Raw genomic sequence first — 16,605 nt, forward strand, 5'->3', positions numbered from 1 at the left:
GTTAAAAAGTCAAAACGCAACTAATTGTCTGCTATTTGGCACCTCTAAAATTAAAATCTCAGCCGCGAAACCAAAGCCCTACAACTTCCAATCCTTAGCGGCGTGTACTCATGCATTTACACCACTATTTTTTGGGCTTTTTTCCCGTCCAAGCAATTGTTTAATTTATTTTTTATTTCACGCCTTTTTTCTCGTCCAAATAAATAAGCAATTTAGTGAATGTGTTTTCTCTTTCTTCCTTTAGCATTTGGTCGAAAAAAGAGGAAAGAAATGGTGTTTTTTTTTTTGGGGGGGGGGGGGGGGGGGGGGGGAGGGGGTTGAATTTAGAAAAAGTTTAGTAGCTGCGATGAGGCTCTAAATTATAATTTAAAATGAAAATTCGATATGTTATTGAGTTAGTGAATTAATATATTCATCAAAATCAAAATTTAGAAGTAAAAGAGGAATAATTCAAGGCAATTCAAACTAGATGAAAATCTTCATCTCGCGCAATTACAAAATTGAACATTTTAAAAGAAAATGGAAAGGTATCTAGTAAGACGAGTAAAATGAAATTTGATGGTAAAAGTTTATCTATTGCACAATTTGGTAAATTCGCAAGTATCGTATTTTTTGCATTATATCATTATATTTACATGCCATAAAAAACAAGGAAACACAAATTTTTAAATTCCATTTTCCTTTCCCTTCGTCTGTCGCATTCCCACCGAACTTAATTTGTAGCCTATTTAATCACCTGATGATCCATGATTCTGTGTAAATGGCATAATGAATGATGATTATTCAACGTAAATTACGTTGCACTTACCCTAATTATATTGGATTTTTATTTGTTATTATGGGCTGTAAATCTTTCATTAAAAGGATTACTATCTAATTTTATGTTCCCACCAATAGACGAGTTTATAGTGAACATTATTAGTGAAAAACTACGCTAATTTCACATTAATTGGAAAAAAGAAAATGCTTATTTCAGCTTTACATCTTTCCTTAATTGCGTGCCTATTTGAAACCATGACAGTCATACAAGAAATTGAACTATTTTAAAAGCGACAATATAAAAATTTAGTTGACCTTTGGACATAAAAAATAACTTTTCAACTCAATAGTTTTTGAAGTTAAGTTGAAAAAAAGTATTTAGAATCTAAAATTGTATTTGAATATGTGTTTCACTTGAAAAAAATATACAATTTTGTGAGAGAAAACTAAATTTTACATGAAGAAAAGGGTAAAATCCACTTTTTCAAATTTGAAAACTCATCTTTAGAATTTTTCGAAACTCATCTTCAAAAATTCAATTTAGGGTATAACCAAAGGGATTTTTTTTTTATTTAAATCCAAACGGCCCCTTAGATTTCCAAGTCCTACTTCTAGAAGGGTATTATTTTCCTATTGGTCCTTTCCATGTTTCAATCAAATTTCCTTTATTTTTTTTTTCCATTAGTTCGTCTTGAAATATTGCAAAAAATAAGCAGAAATATTTAATTTCCTTTTATAGGTCCTACTTTTTAGACGTGCCAAACGCAGCCCTAATTCGAGAGACTTCTTTGGCCATTACTCTCTATTTCTGGCCCGCGGGGTGGCGACGTATGTTCTTCTCTTGTTTTCCCCTTCTCCAAGGAACTAGGGAACTGCTTCCCCCAAATAAAATTCAATATTTTTGCTATGATTTCACTCCCACAACTGCTGAATTAAAGCTAAGATCAAGAGGTAATTGCTTGTCCTCTTTTATTTTTCTCATTATTTTCCTGTCTTGTTATGCTTCCCCTTCATTACTAAATATTTTTTTACTTTTTTCCAGTTAAAGCTCTGATTTTTATTCTTTATTTGTTTGATTTTTTCCCTTAATAGCTGTTGTCTGTCAATATTATGAAAACCTAGTTCATGGATTTTATTGGTTTTGATCATTTCCTTTTATATTTGGGTGGAGGAGAAATGAATTTGATGTCTTGAGATTTTTCTTATCTTTTGTATTTGAAAACAAATTATTGACTATTGGAATCAAATTTGTTGATATTGAGGATTCATCTAGTCGGCCCCAGCTAATTTGGTATTAAAGGTGTTGTCTTTTGATTGTTTATTAAGGTGTTGTTGTTGTCAACTTTTTATTCAACAATTTCTATGGCAAGAACATATTCTATGCTTACCTTGTATGCGTTTGGATGTAACCTCCGTTTGATCTTATATTGACATTCTTTCCATGGGGTGGGGGTGGGGGTGGGTCCTATTTTTTTTTTTTTTTTAGCTTTGTTATTCCTAATTTCCATTTATTTGCTACTGTTTTTGCTTCCTTTTTCATAACTGTATTATAAGTTAAAAGAGAAAGGGGTGAGGTTTATGGTCAAAATTTCCCTTCTCATAAATCATAATTGTATTTTATAGGATTTCAGTGCTTAAAGTGTTGAACGCGTTTGTTTCTTGCAACAATTCGTTTCAGGTTGATCTATCTTTGATTCTGGTTAGATAAAGATTGAGAGAAAAATGGTGGACGAACTGAAGCGCGGAGAAAATTCATGGACGGACGCGACTGATCAGTTGAATAGAGTATTTGATATTGATAGTACTGTTTCCTTGATGTCCGAATCAGTAATTATCACAGATGGGGCTGAACCCCTACATCCTCAGCAGCCTCCATCCCAGGATCCCAGCCCCTCCTCGGATGGCCAATTGGGAGTATCCGAACGAGCCTTTTCAGCAGCTGGTGCAGCGTTTCTCTCTGCCGTCCTTGTTAATCCACTTGATGTTGTCAAGGTCTCTATGCTTAATACCAGCAATTTTCCAACTAATTTGTTCACCATCTACTTATCTTTTGATTTTCACTCAGTTGTATCCACAAGTTTTTGTTACTTTAATTGAACAATATTGCATGCATACATAAAGTGATGAGCTGAATAATTTCTGTTTCTGCACTATTTACAGACTAGATTGCAAGCACAAGCAGCTGGAGTTGCTTATTCACATCCAATGAGTAACATGACAAGCCGCATGGCAGTTTTTGGACCAAATATGGTACAACATGCTTTTAAGTCTTCTTTTTATGTGGAAACTTTTTTGTGCCATACTTTAATTTGTCTTTCTCGAAGATGGATTTGTTCACTTCTTCCACTTGAAGCTCTTTTCCTATATCATACATCGAGAACTATGGTACTAACCACAACCCAAAACCTTTTGTCGAAAGAACAGGCAAAACCAATGTGTTTCTTGATAACCAGCATTTGAAAATGAGGTAGTTAGAAAGAGAGGATATTGACTTGTGTGTTGGAGTTATCTTTGTTGAAGTATTTATAGCAAAAGAGTTAACTCTGCTGTAAGGTTTTGATTTTCCAAGTAAAAGATAGATGAAAAAGCTGTGTCAGTTTTCTTAATCGTGTCATAAAATTCTTTTCACATTGCCGGATGATAATGCTGGGGCAATATTTAATCTGTTTACTTTTAGTGGATCTAATTGATATTTGAAAGATGGAATTGTAGATCAAATTCCAGCGAATGGTCCACTCTTTTCTCCTTAGTGATTTTTACCTGGTATTATTTCAGTTACATAAACACTTTGACATAACTACTGCACGTGTTGCCTGCTTGATTAGTTCTGAATAGGTCTGAGGACACCAAACTTGGGAGTGGTAGCAGGAATGAGAGCATGTGTGACATGATCACTGGAATAGGATCAACTTGATGCTATTAGTAGATAAAGCGTAAATTTAGAAAAATAGACGTAGCTGCGGTAGACACAACGCAACACGAAAACCAGGAAAAATGGGAAGAAACATAAATTTGATATATTAAAGATACGAGTGGTTTCATCCTTAGAATTTATAGCCTTAAGTTATGCAATATAACATGAGTATAGTCTTCCTTCTAGTTAATGCTTCGGTTGGGGGAGGGAGGGGGGCAGGGCACATGCAGCAAATTTGAGAGTGATACAATTGGCTAAGTGAAACTTCCTTTCTTGGTGGGGGATGAAAGATGAAACATGATTTAGTTATGGTGAATAGTTGGAGTAACAATCTTAGTAGTCAAGCTTCAGTGCATGTGCTAGTGAGAGGTGGCATATGCCCGATAGATTAGTCATGGTGCACATAGAATTGTTCGGACACCACCATTATTAAATAAAACAAAAGATAAAAAGAGGGTCTTAATTTCTTAAATACATTTTTTTTAAAGTTATTGCCCCCCTTATCTCAAATGTTTATCTGCATTGGTCTCCGGGGAATGGAAAGTTATATATCTTTGCTTATTTTGTAATGAGTATTTAATGTTGACTTATTTGCTTGTTCACTCAGATGTTTGCAGATCTGAGGTGTTCACCTTCATGCACCCGTGCTGGTGTTCATGGTACAGTATCAATCTGCCCGGCTGATTGTTTTCAGTACAAAGGAACACTAGATGTCTTCTACAAAATTATTCGGCAGGTTGGCATATTTATTCTCACTTATCTTTCAGACACTTGAGTCTGTAGATTGTCTTGATTGCTCAAGGCTTCATGACTCTTTCATGCTTGTTTCAGAAGTTCCAGTTTGTTTTGTTTAAAATTTTCGTGGCACTAACTGGAGTCCTTCTACAGGAGGGTATTTCTAGGCTATGGAGAGGCACAAATGCTGCTCTAGCATTGGCTGTACCAACAGTATGTGTCTATAGATCTTATTAGTTGTTTTGAACTCGCCAAGAACTCCCTTTTTGGCATATTTAAGTTGAGTTTACGCTATATGTTATAATTGTTGTGCTGATGCTTTTCAAACAGGTTGGGATTTACTTGCCTTGCTATGACATTTTTCGCAACCGGTTAGAGGCCTTCACTGCTCAAAGTGCCCCAAGCTTGACACCATATGCTCCTTTGTTAGCTGGTTCGTTGGCACGGTCTTTAGCTTGCACAAGTTGCTATCCTATTGAACTTGCCAAAACACGAATGCAGGTATTTCGGATCTCCTTTGTCAAGGTTTAATGTATCCACCATACATAAAGGAGAGGAAAGGGGTAAAAGAAACACGGAGGGGTGGTAGAGAAATTTCTTTTACATTGTGAGCCTTTGATGCTTATTTTGTTAGTTGTGTCATTCTATGTGTTCCAGTAGCCCTTTAGTTGCTAAGGAAATGAATGATCCATTCCTTTCAACTGTTCTGATTCTTTCTTTTACTAAGTTTCTTCTGTTATACAGGCATTTAAGGATATGGACAAATGTGACAAGCCTGCTGGAGTCCGGAAGACCCTGTTTGAGCTTATCGCCAATGTCAGGAGCACAACTAGCACCAACAGTGGTTGTAAGTCAATTTTTCCACTTCCTGCTTTCTAGCTATAGAAAAGAGATAGCTGAACTTGTTTGTTAGTGAAATTGAATAGAGATTCCATTGTAACATTGAAAGTGTTATCCGCATAAATTCCTAAAAATGTCCCTTCCAATTATAGGCTCATTGGGTATGATCTTTAAATATCTGTGGGGGATGCCAGTTAATTTGTTCCTCCTCCAATAGCACATTACAACAAGAGTAAATGAATCATAGCTTGGCAAAGGTTTGAGATGTTGTGAGTATTTTGCAAAGTATAAAAGTTTGTCACATAAAATAATATTCTCTAAAGCAAGGTCCTTCAGAAAGTAGAATCTTTACATAGCATATAGAGTTTCTTAAAGTCCGTTACATCTCATTCTAGCTCCTTCTCTACCCTAAAATTCTGGCTCTTACTTTCACTCTTGAAATATGAATGCTCTTGCAATCTTTTGTTTGAAGTTGATATAGTATTTTCTATTGCAGTACAAAGCTATCGTGTACTTTGGACTGGACTTGGGGCACAACTTGCTCGTGATGTCCCTTTTTCTGCAATTTGTTGGTCAACTCTTGAACCAGTATGATTCAATTCTTCTTTTGTTAGATTCTGATCTGTTCATGAATTTAATTTGATTCAATGGTTATTCTCATAAGTCTATTTACAGGTAAGAAGGCGACTTCTTAGTCTGATGGGAGATGAACCTAATGCAGCAGGTGTCCTCGGGGCAAATATTTCTGCTGGTTTTGTTGCAGGAAGTATTGCTGCTGCTGCAACATGTCCCCTTGATGTTGCGAAGACTAGAAGGCAGATTGAGGTGTTTGTTTTTCGTCTAAATCCTCATTTCCATAGTACTGATATTTAGATTTGTCCACTTGTGTCAAGCATCATTTCTGGTTACTTTGAGGGCATATTTGGTATGAAAATCTCATAGTTGACTTGAGCTTAGTGAATTTGCTAACTCTAATTTACATCCTAAACTTTTGGAGAACCGTCCATGTAGTTGTCAATTACTTGTTTTTGACCTTTCTACTTGTATTCTAGAGTATAAACATTTTCAACAATTTTATGACCGTGCACACTTAGTAATTTTTTTGGGCCCAAGGTGGGTAATTGCAATTTCATGTTTATACGAAATAAAGGGATTATTTGAAATTAGCTTAGGTTAGAGAGTGCTGCCTTTATCTTGGATCCATGGTGATAATTGACTTGTTTTTCCTCCATACATTTGATGGTTTGCTTATCCACCTCTTTTCTTTATCACAGAGGAACCCTGCCAGGGCATTGACAATGACGACAAGGCAAACTCTACTGGAGATTTGGAGGTACAGCTTTCTGAGAATATGTCAAATGAACTATTCCCATGTAGAATAACATAAAAACTGCATATATTAAAGCCATAAAGCTATTGTTATCCCTCCAATTTTAGTTATGCCTTTAAATGGAAAGGGATAGGGTATAGGTAGTGGAAATTCACAATCGGTTGTGTCATGGGTTCTCAGAGGATCGCCAATTTTTTCAAATAGAATGACATACATGTCTGTACACTTGTTTTTCTGGCTATGAAGTGGATTCTGAATGAAATCATGCTGACTAATGCAGGGATGGAGGGCTCAAGGGACTGTTTACTGGAGTAGGACCTCGTGTTGCTCGTGCTGGTCCCTCTGTCGGAATTGTGATTTCATTTTACGAAGTTGTCAAATATATGTTACACCACCAATATGATTCTTCATAAGGAGCTTAGTCAGGTTAATTAGGTTTCTTCTTACCGATGTCTTTTAATCGAGCAATGGTCACCGGTTTAGCTTAGTTGGGCCATGAAGGTACGCTGGATAGAACACGGGTGTGCTCTAATGTGGATATGGTTGCACGCGCACAAGGAGCAGTTTTGACAATGGTAGATTACCCTTACAGGTTAGCTGGTAGAAAATAATCACTCTTCTTTGCTTCCTAACCAAGTTTGGTTGGTTTTTGGGCAATTCTGTCGTTGGACGAAGAAGAGATTTTGATAAAACTTTAAATGAGCAGTTTTTCCTGAGGTGTTCTCAGTTATCATTAGATTATTTAAGTTCTTTATTGCTTCTCAAGAAAAGTTCTTTAACGTTTTATTTTCCGATTGGTATCGGGGATCTCAGCTAAAAAATGTGAACTTTTTCATCGTTGCTCTTTTGCGTTACCATCAGAATCGTTTTATTATTTTACTGAAGTGCCAGGTATTCCGAGTATCGGAGGAATTGATCTCCTGCAATTAGCTTTAAATCACTATTCATATAGGACATGTCGCTAATGCTGTAAAATTGTGCAAAGTTACGTAATGAGTGTAGGCGTTGGAAATGCAAGAAGAGAGAAGCCACAGCCCAACTTTGCTATTTAATCGATTATACATAACATCTAAAAGCCACAGTATTTTACATGTAAGTAAGTAAAGAGAGATGAACTCATTGCTAGTAATAGCATTTCATTCTCCAGTTTCTTCAAATCGGAGTAATTGAATGTGGATGTCTGGATGATGTTGGCTTCAGCTTTTCCCTCTCCCCCTCCCTCCCGAAGAAATAATAAATTTTTAACTTTGGATTTTGATATCATATAATCATCCAACGACATTATATCTCTAATAAATTGTTGCACCTTTTCCTTCGTACAAAACCTATGATGTATAGATCTAGGATATGTTTTGCTTTGACATTATCGCCTTCACGACATCTGATATAGATTTGCCGAAAATTCCTCTAATCTACTATAGTTCGAAAAAATCAATTGATGCTCTGATTTCGGTCTTCAAATAGAGGAACATATTGGAGGAACATATTGATGCTCTGGGATCATTTATTTGTTCTCGAAATGAAGGCTAATCATATTTTTCCAAAATAAAAAAATAAATACACTCGGGAACAAGCGAGCGCGGAACATAAATTAAGTAGCAAAAGTTCGAAAAAGAAAAATTCAAAATGTATGTACATCTCTACTCTAAAAGGGCTTTTTACAAGAAAGGAAGGACCAGAAGAAATTTAAAAAAAAAAAAAAGAGAAGAGGAAATTATAATATTTCACATCTTCCAAATAGAAAGGAAATTGGAATAATAACATGGCTAAAACTAGGGTGTACCGAACCGGAAAATCACACTAAACCGAAAAGTTAACTGATTAAAAAACCCGACTAGGTTTGGTTTGGTATTGAGTAAAAAAATCCGAATCAAACCGACATATAAATATATAATTTTTTATATAAACTTTTAAGGCTTTATATAGAATTTTATTTAAAAGTTGTCTAGAAATATTTGAGATCCTCTAAGGGATATAATATTTAATAGAACTATAAAGTGCATTCATTTTTATTTACTTAAAATAGTAAATTGTATCATGCACTTTCTTATTATGTGTTATTAAAATGAGTCAATTATCTCTTTATTCTTTAATATTCATATGTCAAGATTTTTTATATCTTTTGGAATTTGAAATTGTATTTCGATAAACTAAAATTACATAGAACATATAGTTAGGTATCTATCATATTGATTTTTATGTTTAATTTTTAAATTCGGTTAACCTTGAAAGCGTACGTCAACCAAAATTATTGGTAGACGACTAAGAAAATAAACTATTATGTGTTACTAAAAAAATTCTCCCATAAGAATACTTTAATAAATAGATCATATGTTTGTTAATTTTTTTTAAATTTTTATATTTACTTATCAAAACTTTATCTATAACTTTAATAAAGCAAGTTTGAAATAATATTCATATAACCCAAAAAAAAAAAATCCGACAAAATCGAACCAACCCGGTCCATATACACCGCTAGCTAAAACAAGGGGACACGGGGAATTATTGCCTCTTTTGTTTCCTCTATTGCTGAGCTTTAGTTGCGCTATCGTCAGAGGAAGTATAGGAACTGATGAAGGGATAAAGGAAAGATTAGTGAATCAAATATGTTAGTACCAAAGCCACCATCTTTAGAACATATGCAATCCCCTGGTCTATTTTTGTCCCTGCCAAAAACATAATGCCCAAACTATGAGATAATTAGATTATTAGATATTAATTTTAGATTTTTGTTTTCAAAGATGCATTATTTTCGTTCCTGTGATCCAGATATGGGATTAATACTCAGAATGAATCACAGTCCATTCTTTCTCGATAACATACTGGAATTTTGAGTTCATGAGAGCTTAAAAAGCAGAGAAACAAAAATAATGTTTGAAAAATAGTGGCGTCTGCTTCAAATTTTGAAGAAGAAGAATGTTAGCAGAAAAAAATTTCAGGTTTTCTTTTGTGCATATTTTTTTTTTTTTTTTGCCTCCAACCAGACACTAAGAGAGAGAAAAGTCTTTGAGTTTTAAAAAAAATAACTCTAGAATACGAAGTGACGGATTTTCTTTGACTACAGAACCAATCAAGTATGTTGGAGAGTTGGAAAAAAAAAAAGTTAGAGCAAATTGGATGATCGGGCCGAAGGTTGCTTCTCTTCTCCTCACTCAGTCACTCTCCTTTGCCTTTTGAATCATCAAAATCTTTCTTACTCGGCCTAGCTCGATCGCCCTATGCGACTCTCGCTTCAAAAGTTCAATTTTCTTGAGTATGCTCGCCTCGTTGATTCTTTCCCTTGTTCTTTTTACCTTAGACAATATACATGTGCATGTTAAGCATAGACTAGACAAGGGGTACACTAAACACCAATCCAATCGCGAGGAAAATATTCTTGCAACTACGAAAACTATAACAACCTGCGTGAACATTAAGTTTCATGTTCTCGCAAACCTGAGACACTTTTCTTTCTTAATGTTTGATTTTTAACTTTGAAAGTTCTTAGTGTTTGGTAGGAAACTAGTTATTGCAAAAACACTGATTTCTTATGTTTGTTTTTTATTTTTGGCAAAAACTAATAAAAATTCTGAAGCAAATGCCACCATAGTTAAAAGAGGAAACATAAGTACCGTTACTGGTGGGAGCAGAAGCTGAGCTAGGAGAAACGTTATCGGCCGCGGAGAGACGGGAAGCCGCTGCCAGAAGGAGAGAGAGGACGGCCACCATTCTGATTGAAGCTCTTGTGATCACCTCCATTCTTTGTTTTCTGTATTTAAATTTACAATGAATTTGAATAGCCCCTGATATTCTTGTTCCTTTGTTAATGTCTTTGAAGGAACTCTCTTAGAGATGTTGAAGGAGGCTAAGGCAGAAATGCTTCAAAGGATTTTACGAGATATGTCATGACTCATGTGTGTATGGAATGGAGGCGCAAATACTGGGTAGAACACAAAATTTCACAAAGGCTACAGGAGTTCGGACCCTATCTGCATTTTTGGCCATCATTATTGCTTTCTCCCCTGCTCTATAATGAATCATCTCTCTCACTCTATATTAGAATTTCTTTGTAATGTACACAGATATTTACACGTTACATCATGCAGAAAGAGCCAAAGAATGTTTTCCGGAAAATATTTTTCAATTTTCCCATGTTTGATTGGCTTAAATGTTTTGGAAAACATTTTCCCCATGGACTCATTTTCCTCCAATTGGAGTAAAATGTTTTCCCTATCAACAGAAGCGAAAACAATTTCCAAAACTCTTCTTCAACCTTCCACGCCCTATTCCACATCCCCACCAATCCACCCCACCTCACATTTTCTTTTTAGTTATGTAGCACAAATTTCAACGTCGTTTTTGTGTGAAGAAGTAAAACAGCACATTAGTCTCTTTTGGGTTGCATGAATTTTTAGGGAGAAATTAAAAAATAGCCAGATTTACAAGAGGTCATTCAAAAATAGCTCAGTTTTAAAAGTAATCAAAATTTAGCCATTTTTTATGTAAAGATAAATCTGAACGAAAACACTATTCAAAATCCGAAAAAATACTCCAGCATAATATACTGGAGTTCCAGTATATTATACTGGAACTCCAGTCTAATATACTAGAGTTCCAGTATAGTATACCGGTCCAGCATAATATACTGGAGTTTGGAGCAACGGTGCTCCACTCTCCAGTATATTATACTGGAGCCAGCAAAGTATACCGGTCCAGCATAATATGCTGGAAGTTCATACACAGGTGCACCGAACTCCAGTATATTATGCTGAACCGGTCTCTGTTGCAGCAAAATAGTAGCTATTTTTCAATGACTTGGCAATCGCCGATTATTTTTGAATGATCAGTTCGAAAACTGGCTAGACCGTGCTATTTTTACGAATTTTTAAAAGAATAATTAAATTCTTGAAGAAAACAGAGTTCTGAAAACGTTAGGTATTTGGGGGGGGGGGGGAATGAAAGTAGCATAAAAAATTATTTTTCTAAAAAATAGTCTCTACTCTCTAAACAAACGCTAAAAAATATTTTCCGGAAAAAGTTTTTCACTCGCAAACATGGAAAAAATAAGTGATAAAAACACTCATTTTTCAGGATGACATTTTCCATGAAAAATATTTTCCTTCGTACCAAACACACCCTTAATGCAGCTTATTTGGAAAAGATCCCTCGACTTTCTAACAGGTGCACATCATTGGCTTACACGTGCAATTTCTTCTCAATGCCTTCAGAAAACCCCTGCCCCTGGGAAAGAAAGAAACAAAGTAAAAGCAGGCAGGAATACAAGGCTTGGATTAGGCCAAACACTGACGTTGTATTAGTTTAATCGAGATGAGCTTAAATAGGCGGCATGGTCAGTCGATTCATATAGTCGACCCTAACTTGCTCATGATTGACGCATAGTAGTAGTTGTCAAATTCTTGATAGCAAAAGCACCTAGCTTGTATATACAGAAGGTACCGTACATGATAAGATGTCATATCAACGTTCCTGATCAAAAAGATGTCATATCTACATTAAGGATAGGAAGACTGATATTAGACCATTATTTTGGGCAAGGAACAAAACTACATACTATGTCAGGAAGCTGAGAAAAATGGATCCTCTTTGTTTTTGTAGATAGCAAATAGCTGCTTGGAGTATCTTGTCGCCAAAGTTCTGCACAGTTCAATACCCTTGGGATCATATGCTTGTAATTCCTCCACAGACTTGTTCATGTCACCTTGCGGATCTCCATCCGTAAGAAATTCAGCCAAGGTGCTTCCCCTGTAATATGGCAGTATAAATTTATGAAACTAGCCCCCAAACATACAAAAGCAAACATCAGATTCAGCATTGTTTCAATGCAATTGATAGAAGCATTAAATCAGATCAACACCCAAGTGCCTTTCTGGTCAAAAGATTAGCTTTTAGATAAGTCTCATATTTACACACTTAAAGCCTTGAAATCATCCTTTTCGCAAAGAAATATTAATCCCACGTTTTCCCTGGCCTAACGTAGACAATTTGTCCCAGCAATAATTTCATTCTCTAATCCACTTTGACCTCTTTTCAGAAGCATTCGTGCAAACCTTTAGAAATTACATGTTTCTTTCTCCCTCTATCAGCAAAACCAAGTGGTAACTACATAATAAACATTAGCCATTAAAGAATAGTCAACAAGACATTTGATTCATTAAATCAGAGACAGCCATGCCATCTTGGACAAGGCTATACCAGTCGTGCAATCCCAATCAAAGATGATTGATTGTTTTGATCTATGTGAGACTCATCATTGGACTACGATACATCGGCATAGTCATGATCATACAGAGTCCTCAGAGTAGTCAAACTTGTCTGCAGTTTGACTCCACACAAGCCTATCCTACAGCAAAGTTACAGAGTCTAAATATGTCGTTAAGCTATTTATTATTAGCTTAATATGCTTAGTTGAATATAAGCTGTGCCAACTTTCTGAACAAGCTAACCTCAAGATCCAACTCAACATCCTTTTGAAAATGCAAAGTTCAAGGCTTTTCTCTTGGACTGTCTTCTTCAGATTAGCTACTTAAAAAAGTGGTTGGAAAGCTAAGGATCGTGGTCTTAAGCCTTTAATTGGGCAGCAGTGCTCTTCATGGGGCTTAGTTGTTCCCCATAGATCAAGGACCTACACTATGGATTTGTGAATTGTTTACAGATTTCAGATTAAGCAAAATCGACTAGCCCATTATAAATTGAGCTTAATGCTTACTCACTACGTCAGAAGAGTTAATGAGTTATGAACTCATGTAATTTGGAGTTTGACAGACAAGGCCTACTGCCGTACCAGCGAGATGTGTCCATGACACTGATTCATGGGTCATCCAGCAACTAGGGTGTCAAGGAATTACGACCAAAACGTATCGTGCTTAACAACTCGATATATAAGAGAAAATATTATTGAACCTCCAATTCAGACATTCAAATTTTAAGAGATGAGGATTGCTAATATTGACAAACTTTTTAACGCCGATGCATTTTTAACCATGTATTTTATCTTAAGTAGATTATGAGCTTGGATAAGTTACAGACAACAAATAAAGTGGAAATATTAGAGCCAAATGAGCGTTCTGTTCCTCTAGACCAGCATCTTTAAGCATCGTATTTCGCATGCATTTGCATTCAAGTACATACCTGTAGGCATCACACTGGCTGAAACCTCTTTGATTGTGAAATATTGTTTCTTTACTACATTTCTCCTCAGCTGTTTGCTGCCTATACAAAACACAAACAGCCCTCATACATAACTCAGGATCCTTACCAAAGGCAGCAAGCATGTCTCCCTCAAACTCCCACGCTAATTTATCACTTTTGTTCCTTCGAATTCTCGAAATTATTTCACCATAATCTGTATCACTCTCTGATATATGCTCTGAATCACTTACTGGATCTTCAGCTACAGAAGAATTACTTCCCAAGGCACACTCAGAATTAGAGATGTCGCCATCATCTGAACAGTCAGAGTTGCTAACTATAAATCCACCCAAGCTTTCTCCTTCACTGTCTGACACATCTTCTTCGATATCACTGCCACCACCATCTTTCACTTCACAATGACTTAGCTTCACTAGGCGCCGCCTACTAGAAGGTTTCCTGACTTCCTCCCTAGAATCACCAGTTTGAGTTGAGTGGCCTTCGGGATGATCATTGGAGCTTTTCCCATGAAAATGCCTAGTCTTGAGCATGCATATTGGAACGTTATCATCATCAGTGTCACTATCACTAGGAATTAAGTTTGAAGCTCTTCTTCTTTTTGGAGTTGGAACACATAAAATGTCATTGTCTTCGCATTGCTCAATGTCAGCCATCTTTAAATTGTTCTCTGAAGGAAATTCATTATGAGACAAGGTGCTCCCTGATCCAGGGTAAGGTGAATCACGAGCCATTCTAGATCCTGGTATGCGAGGTGTACAGAGAGGTAGAGAATTTTTATAATCATTTCCATTTATTGATGTACAAAGAGGACGGGTAGTTCTTTCATCATCACTTTCATTTAAGTCAATAACAACAACATTTGCAGGCCTTACACCAGCTGGGGTAGAAGGAGCCATCCTCTTGTTTGACCCTCTTTCTTCTTCAAATATCAATCGCTTCCTCACTTGGTTACTACGGCTGTTACCACTTTCAGATAGTAAAGATTTGTTTGCTCCAACACACTCGGCTTGCACGCATGGAGTCTTTGTTAAAGATTTTCCTGCCCATCAAAAGCAATAAGCAGAATTTTTTACCATATGCATCTCAATCTTCTAAAGCAAAATATTTACCTAAAACATTCACCTCTTAGAATGGTATCTACAACTACTAAAATAAAACTGTTTACACAAAAGGATAGTACCTGAATCTTGAGATTGCAGAGTTTGGATTTCTCCACCAGAGAAGAAAGATTTTGCATTTAAATCTTTAGAATCTCCTGCTTTTGAAACCAGCCTTTTGTTCAATTCCAATACCGCCAACTCCAACTCCTTGCACTTCAATTTCCAAGACTCAACATTACTTTCAGCGACCCGTTTCTCGCATTCCAAGACATTGTTCTCGATCATCAACTGTAAAACCTTGTCTTCCTCCTCGTTCTCCTCATTACAGTCATTATTCTCAAATTGACGCATCCGCTCTTCCAGCTCTTGATTCCTTCTCTTCAACACCTCAAGCTCATCCTCAACAGCAACCTTCTGGACTCGCAATGTTTCATACTTAGCTTCAAGCAACTTAAAACCATTTCTCTCCTGGTCAATCTCCTTCTGCAAAGTGGAACAAGTATTTTCAATTTCCTTTATCTTTGCTTCCAGATTTAAACACTGACTGCAACAACCCGATTCTCTTTTCAATCCATTCACACTATCTGTAGTATCTCCAGCTCCTACTGTTACCCCCATATCAACCCTCAAAGATTCATTACTACAATCCATGTTTCAATCTCACAACATTAGCAACCAACTCAATATACAATTGTTTCAACAGAAGTACCAAAACTCCACAGTCAGTCCAAACCCTGATATTAAAGAAAACATCAAACTCTCAAAATCTCTAGATAATTCAGTCTACAAATTGTTAACCAATTATATTTCCAAGAAAAGGGGAACTGGGGAGGGAGAATAGCAAAATATTTCCTACTAGAAAAAAAAAAAGAGAAAACAAGAATGATTTCCACAATGTATAACAATATTCTTTTAGGCTTCAAACAGTGACCATACTAACCACAATTCGTAGGAAATTACAAGACAGAACATGACACTGAAAAATCAACAAGACAAGACAAAAGGGAAAAAGCATAAAAAAAATGATAAAAATAAAGTACTTACAAAATTTGAAGCGTCGTCAAGCAACTGAAAAGTTGAGAAGTATATAGCCAGAGTCTCCCGGGAAACCTCGTCGTATTCTTAACCACCGCCTCCGTTACCAACAGACTTTCTGATTTTCACGAGGGTTTTGTTTGTGTTTTACTTTGTTTTATTTATTCCTTCTCTCATTCAATTTAACATTGTGTTCATAATAATAATAATAATAATAATAATAATAATAATAATAATTTTAAAAATCTATATCTATATCTATATTATTATAAAAGCATGAATACAATGTCGGTTTACAAAAATAACCTTATAATATTAAGCATAATAACTCATAATAAAAGGACATAATCGGAATTCTAAATATTAGTCTTATAATCCTATTAGTTTTTAAGTTATACTTTTTAAAAAATTCCTATTACTAATTTAATTTATATTTATATTTATATTATTATAAAAACACGAATAATTTATGCTAAATGTCGAACGATAAAATTGCTCCTAAAATATTGATCGACTTTTATGCCCTTCAATAACTAAAATATTTATTCAAACGCTAAATAACTATTGGATATAATTGTAAAATTGAGATCATATTTCTAATAGAAATTTGCATTGATCTTTTTCTGCCAATACTGTCACGACCCCAAATACCGGTCGTGATGGTGCCTATCACATTACTAGGCAAGTCGGACCAATTATAAACCACAACCCATTTTCATTTTTAAATAAATCATTTGCTAACA

At 35.6% G+C, this 16,605-nt stretch overlaps 2 protein-coding genes across 4 annotated transcripts; one reads left to right on the forward strand and one right to left on the reverse strand.

Moving 5' to 3' along the window:
* The first annotated feature begins 1,509 nt into the window (after positions 1–1,509).
* Positions 1,510–7,455, forward strand: LOC107781184 (mitochondrial carrier protein MTM1). Its single transcript, XM_016601854.2, has 11 exons — positions 1,510–1,710; positions 2,438–2,751; positions 2,920–3,009; positions 4,281–4,409; positions 4,562–4,621; positions 4,739–4,909; positions 5,153–5,255; positions 5,745–5,836; positions 5,924–6,073; positions 6,523–6,581; positions 6,859–7,455. Exons 2-11 carry the CDS (start codon positions 2,482–2,484, stop codon positions 6,989–6,991), a joined length of 1,257 nt encoding a protein of 418 aa, XP_016457340.1. The 5' UTR covers positions 1,510–1,710; positions 2,438–2,481; the 3' UTR covers positions 6,992–7,455.
* Positions 7,456–11,962: 4,507 nt separating this feature from the next.
* On the reverse strand, positions 11,963–16,027 carry LOC107781166 (uncharacterized). Of its 3 annotated transcripts, XM_016601830.2 has the most exons (5): positions 15,872–16,008; positions 14,908–15,561; positions 13,707–14,766; positions 12,130–12,320; positions 11,963–12,044 (listed from the first exon to the last, which is right to left on the reverse strand). In XM_016601830.2, the coding sequence occupies exons 2-4, from the start codon at positions 15,476–15,478 to the stop codon at positions 12,134–12,136; spliced, it is 1,818 nt and encodes a 605-aa protein (XP_016457316.1). In that variant the 5' UTR covers positions 15,479–15,561; positions 15,872–16,008; the 3' UTR covers positions 11,963–12,044; positions 12,130–12,133. The 3 variants fall into 3 exon arrangements, with proteins under 3 accessions (XP_016457316.1, XP_016457309.1, XP_075111595.1); XM_016601823.2 differs by having other exon boundaries at positions 11,963–12,320; positions 15,872–16,027; XM_075255494.1 differs by having other exon boundaries at positions 11,963–12,320; positions 14,908–15,310; positions 15,872–16,007.
* Between the last annotated feature and the right edge of the window lie 578 nt (positions 16,028–16,605).

Source organism: Nicotiana tabacum, chromosome 6, assembly GCF_000715075.1.
Source record: "Nicotiana tabacum cultivar K326 chromosome 6, ASM71507v2, whole genome shotgun sequence".
Taxonomy (NCBI): Eukaryota; Viridiplantae; Streptophyta; class Magnoliopsida; order Solanales; family Solanaceae; genus Nicotiana; species Nicotiana tabacum.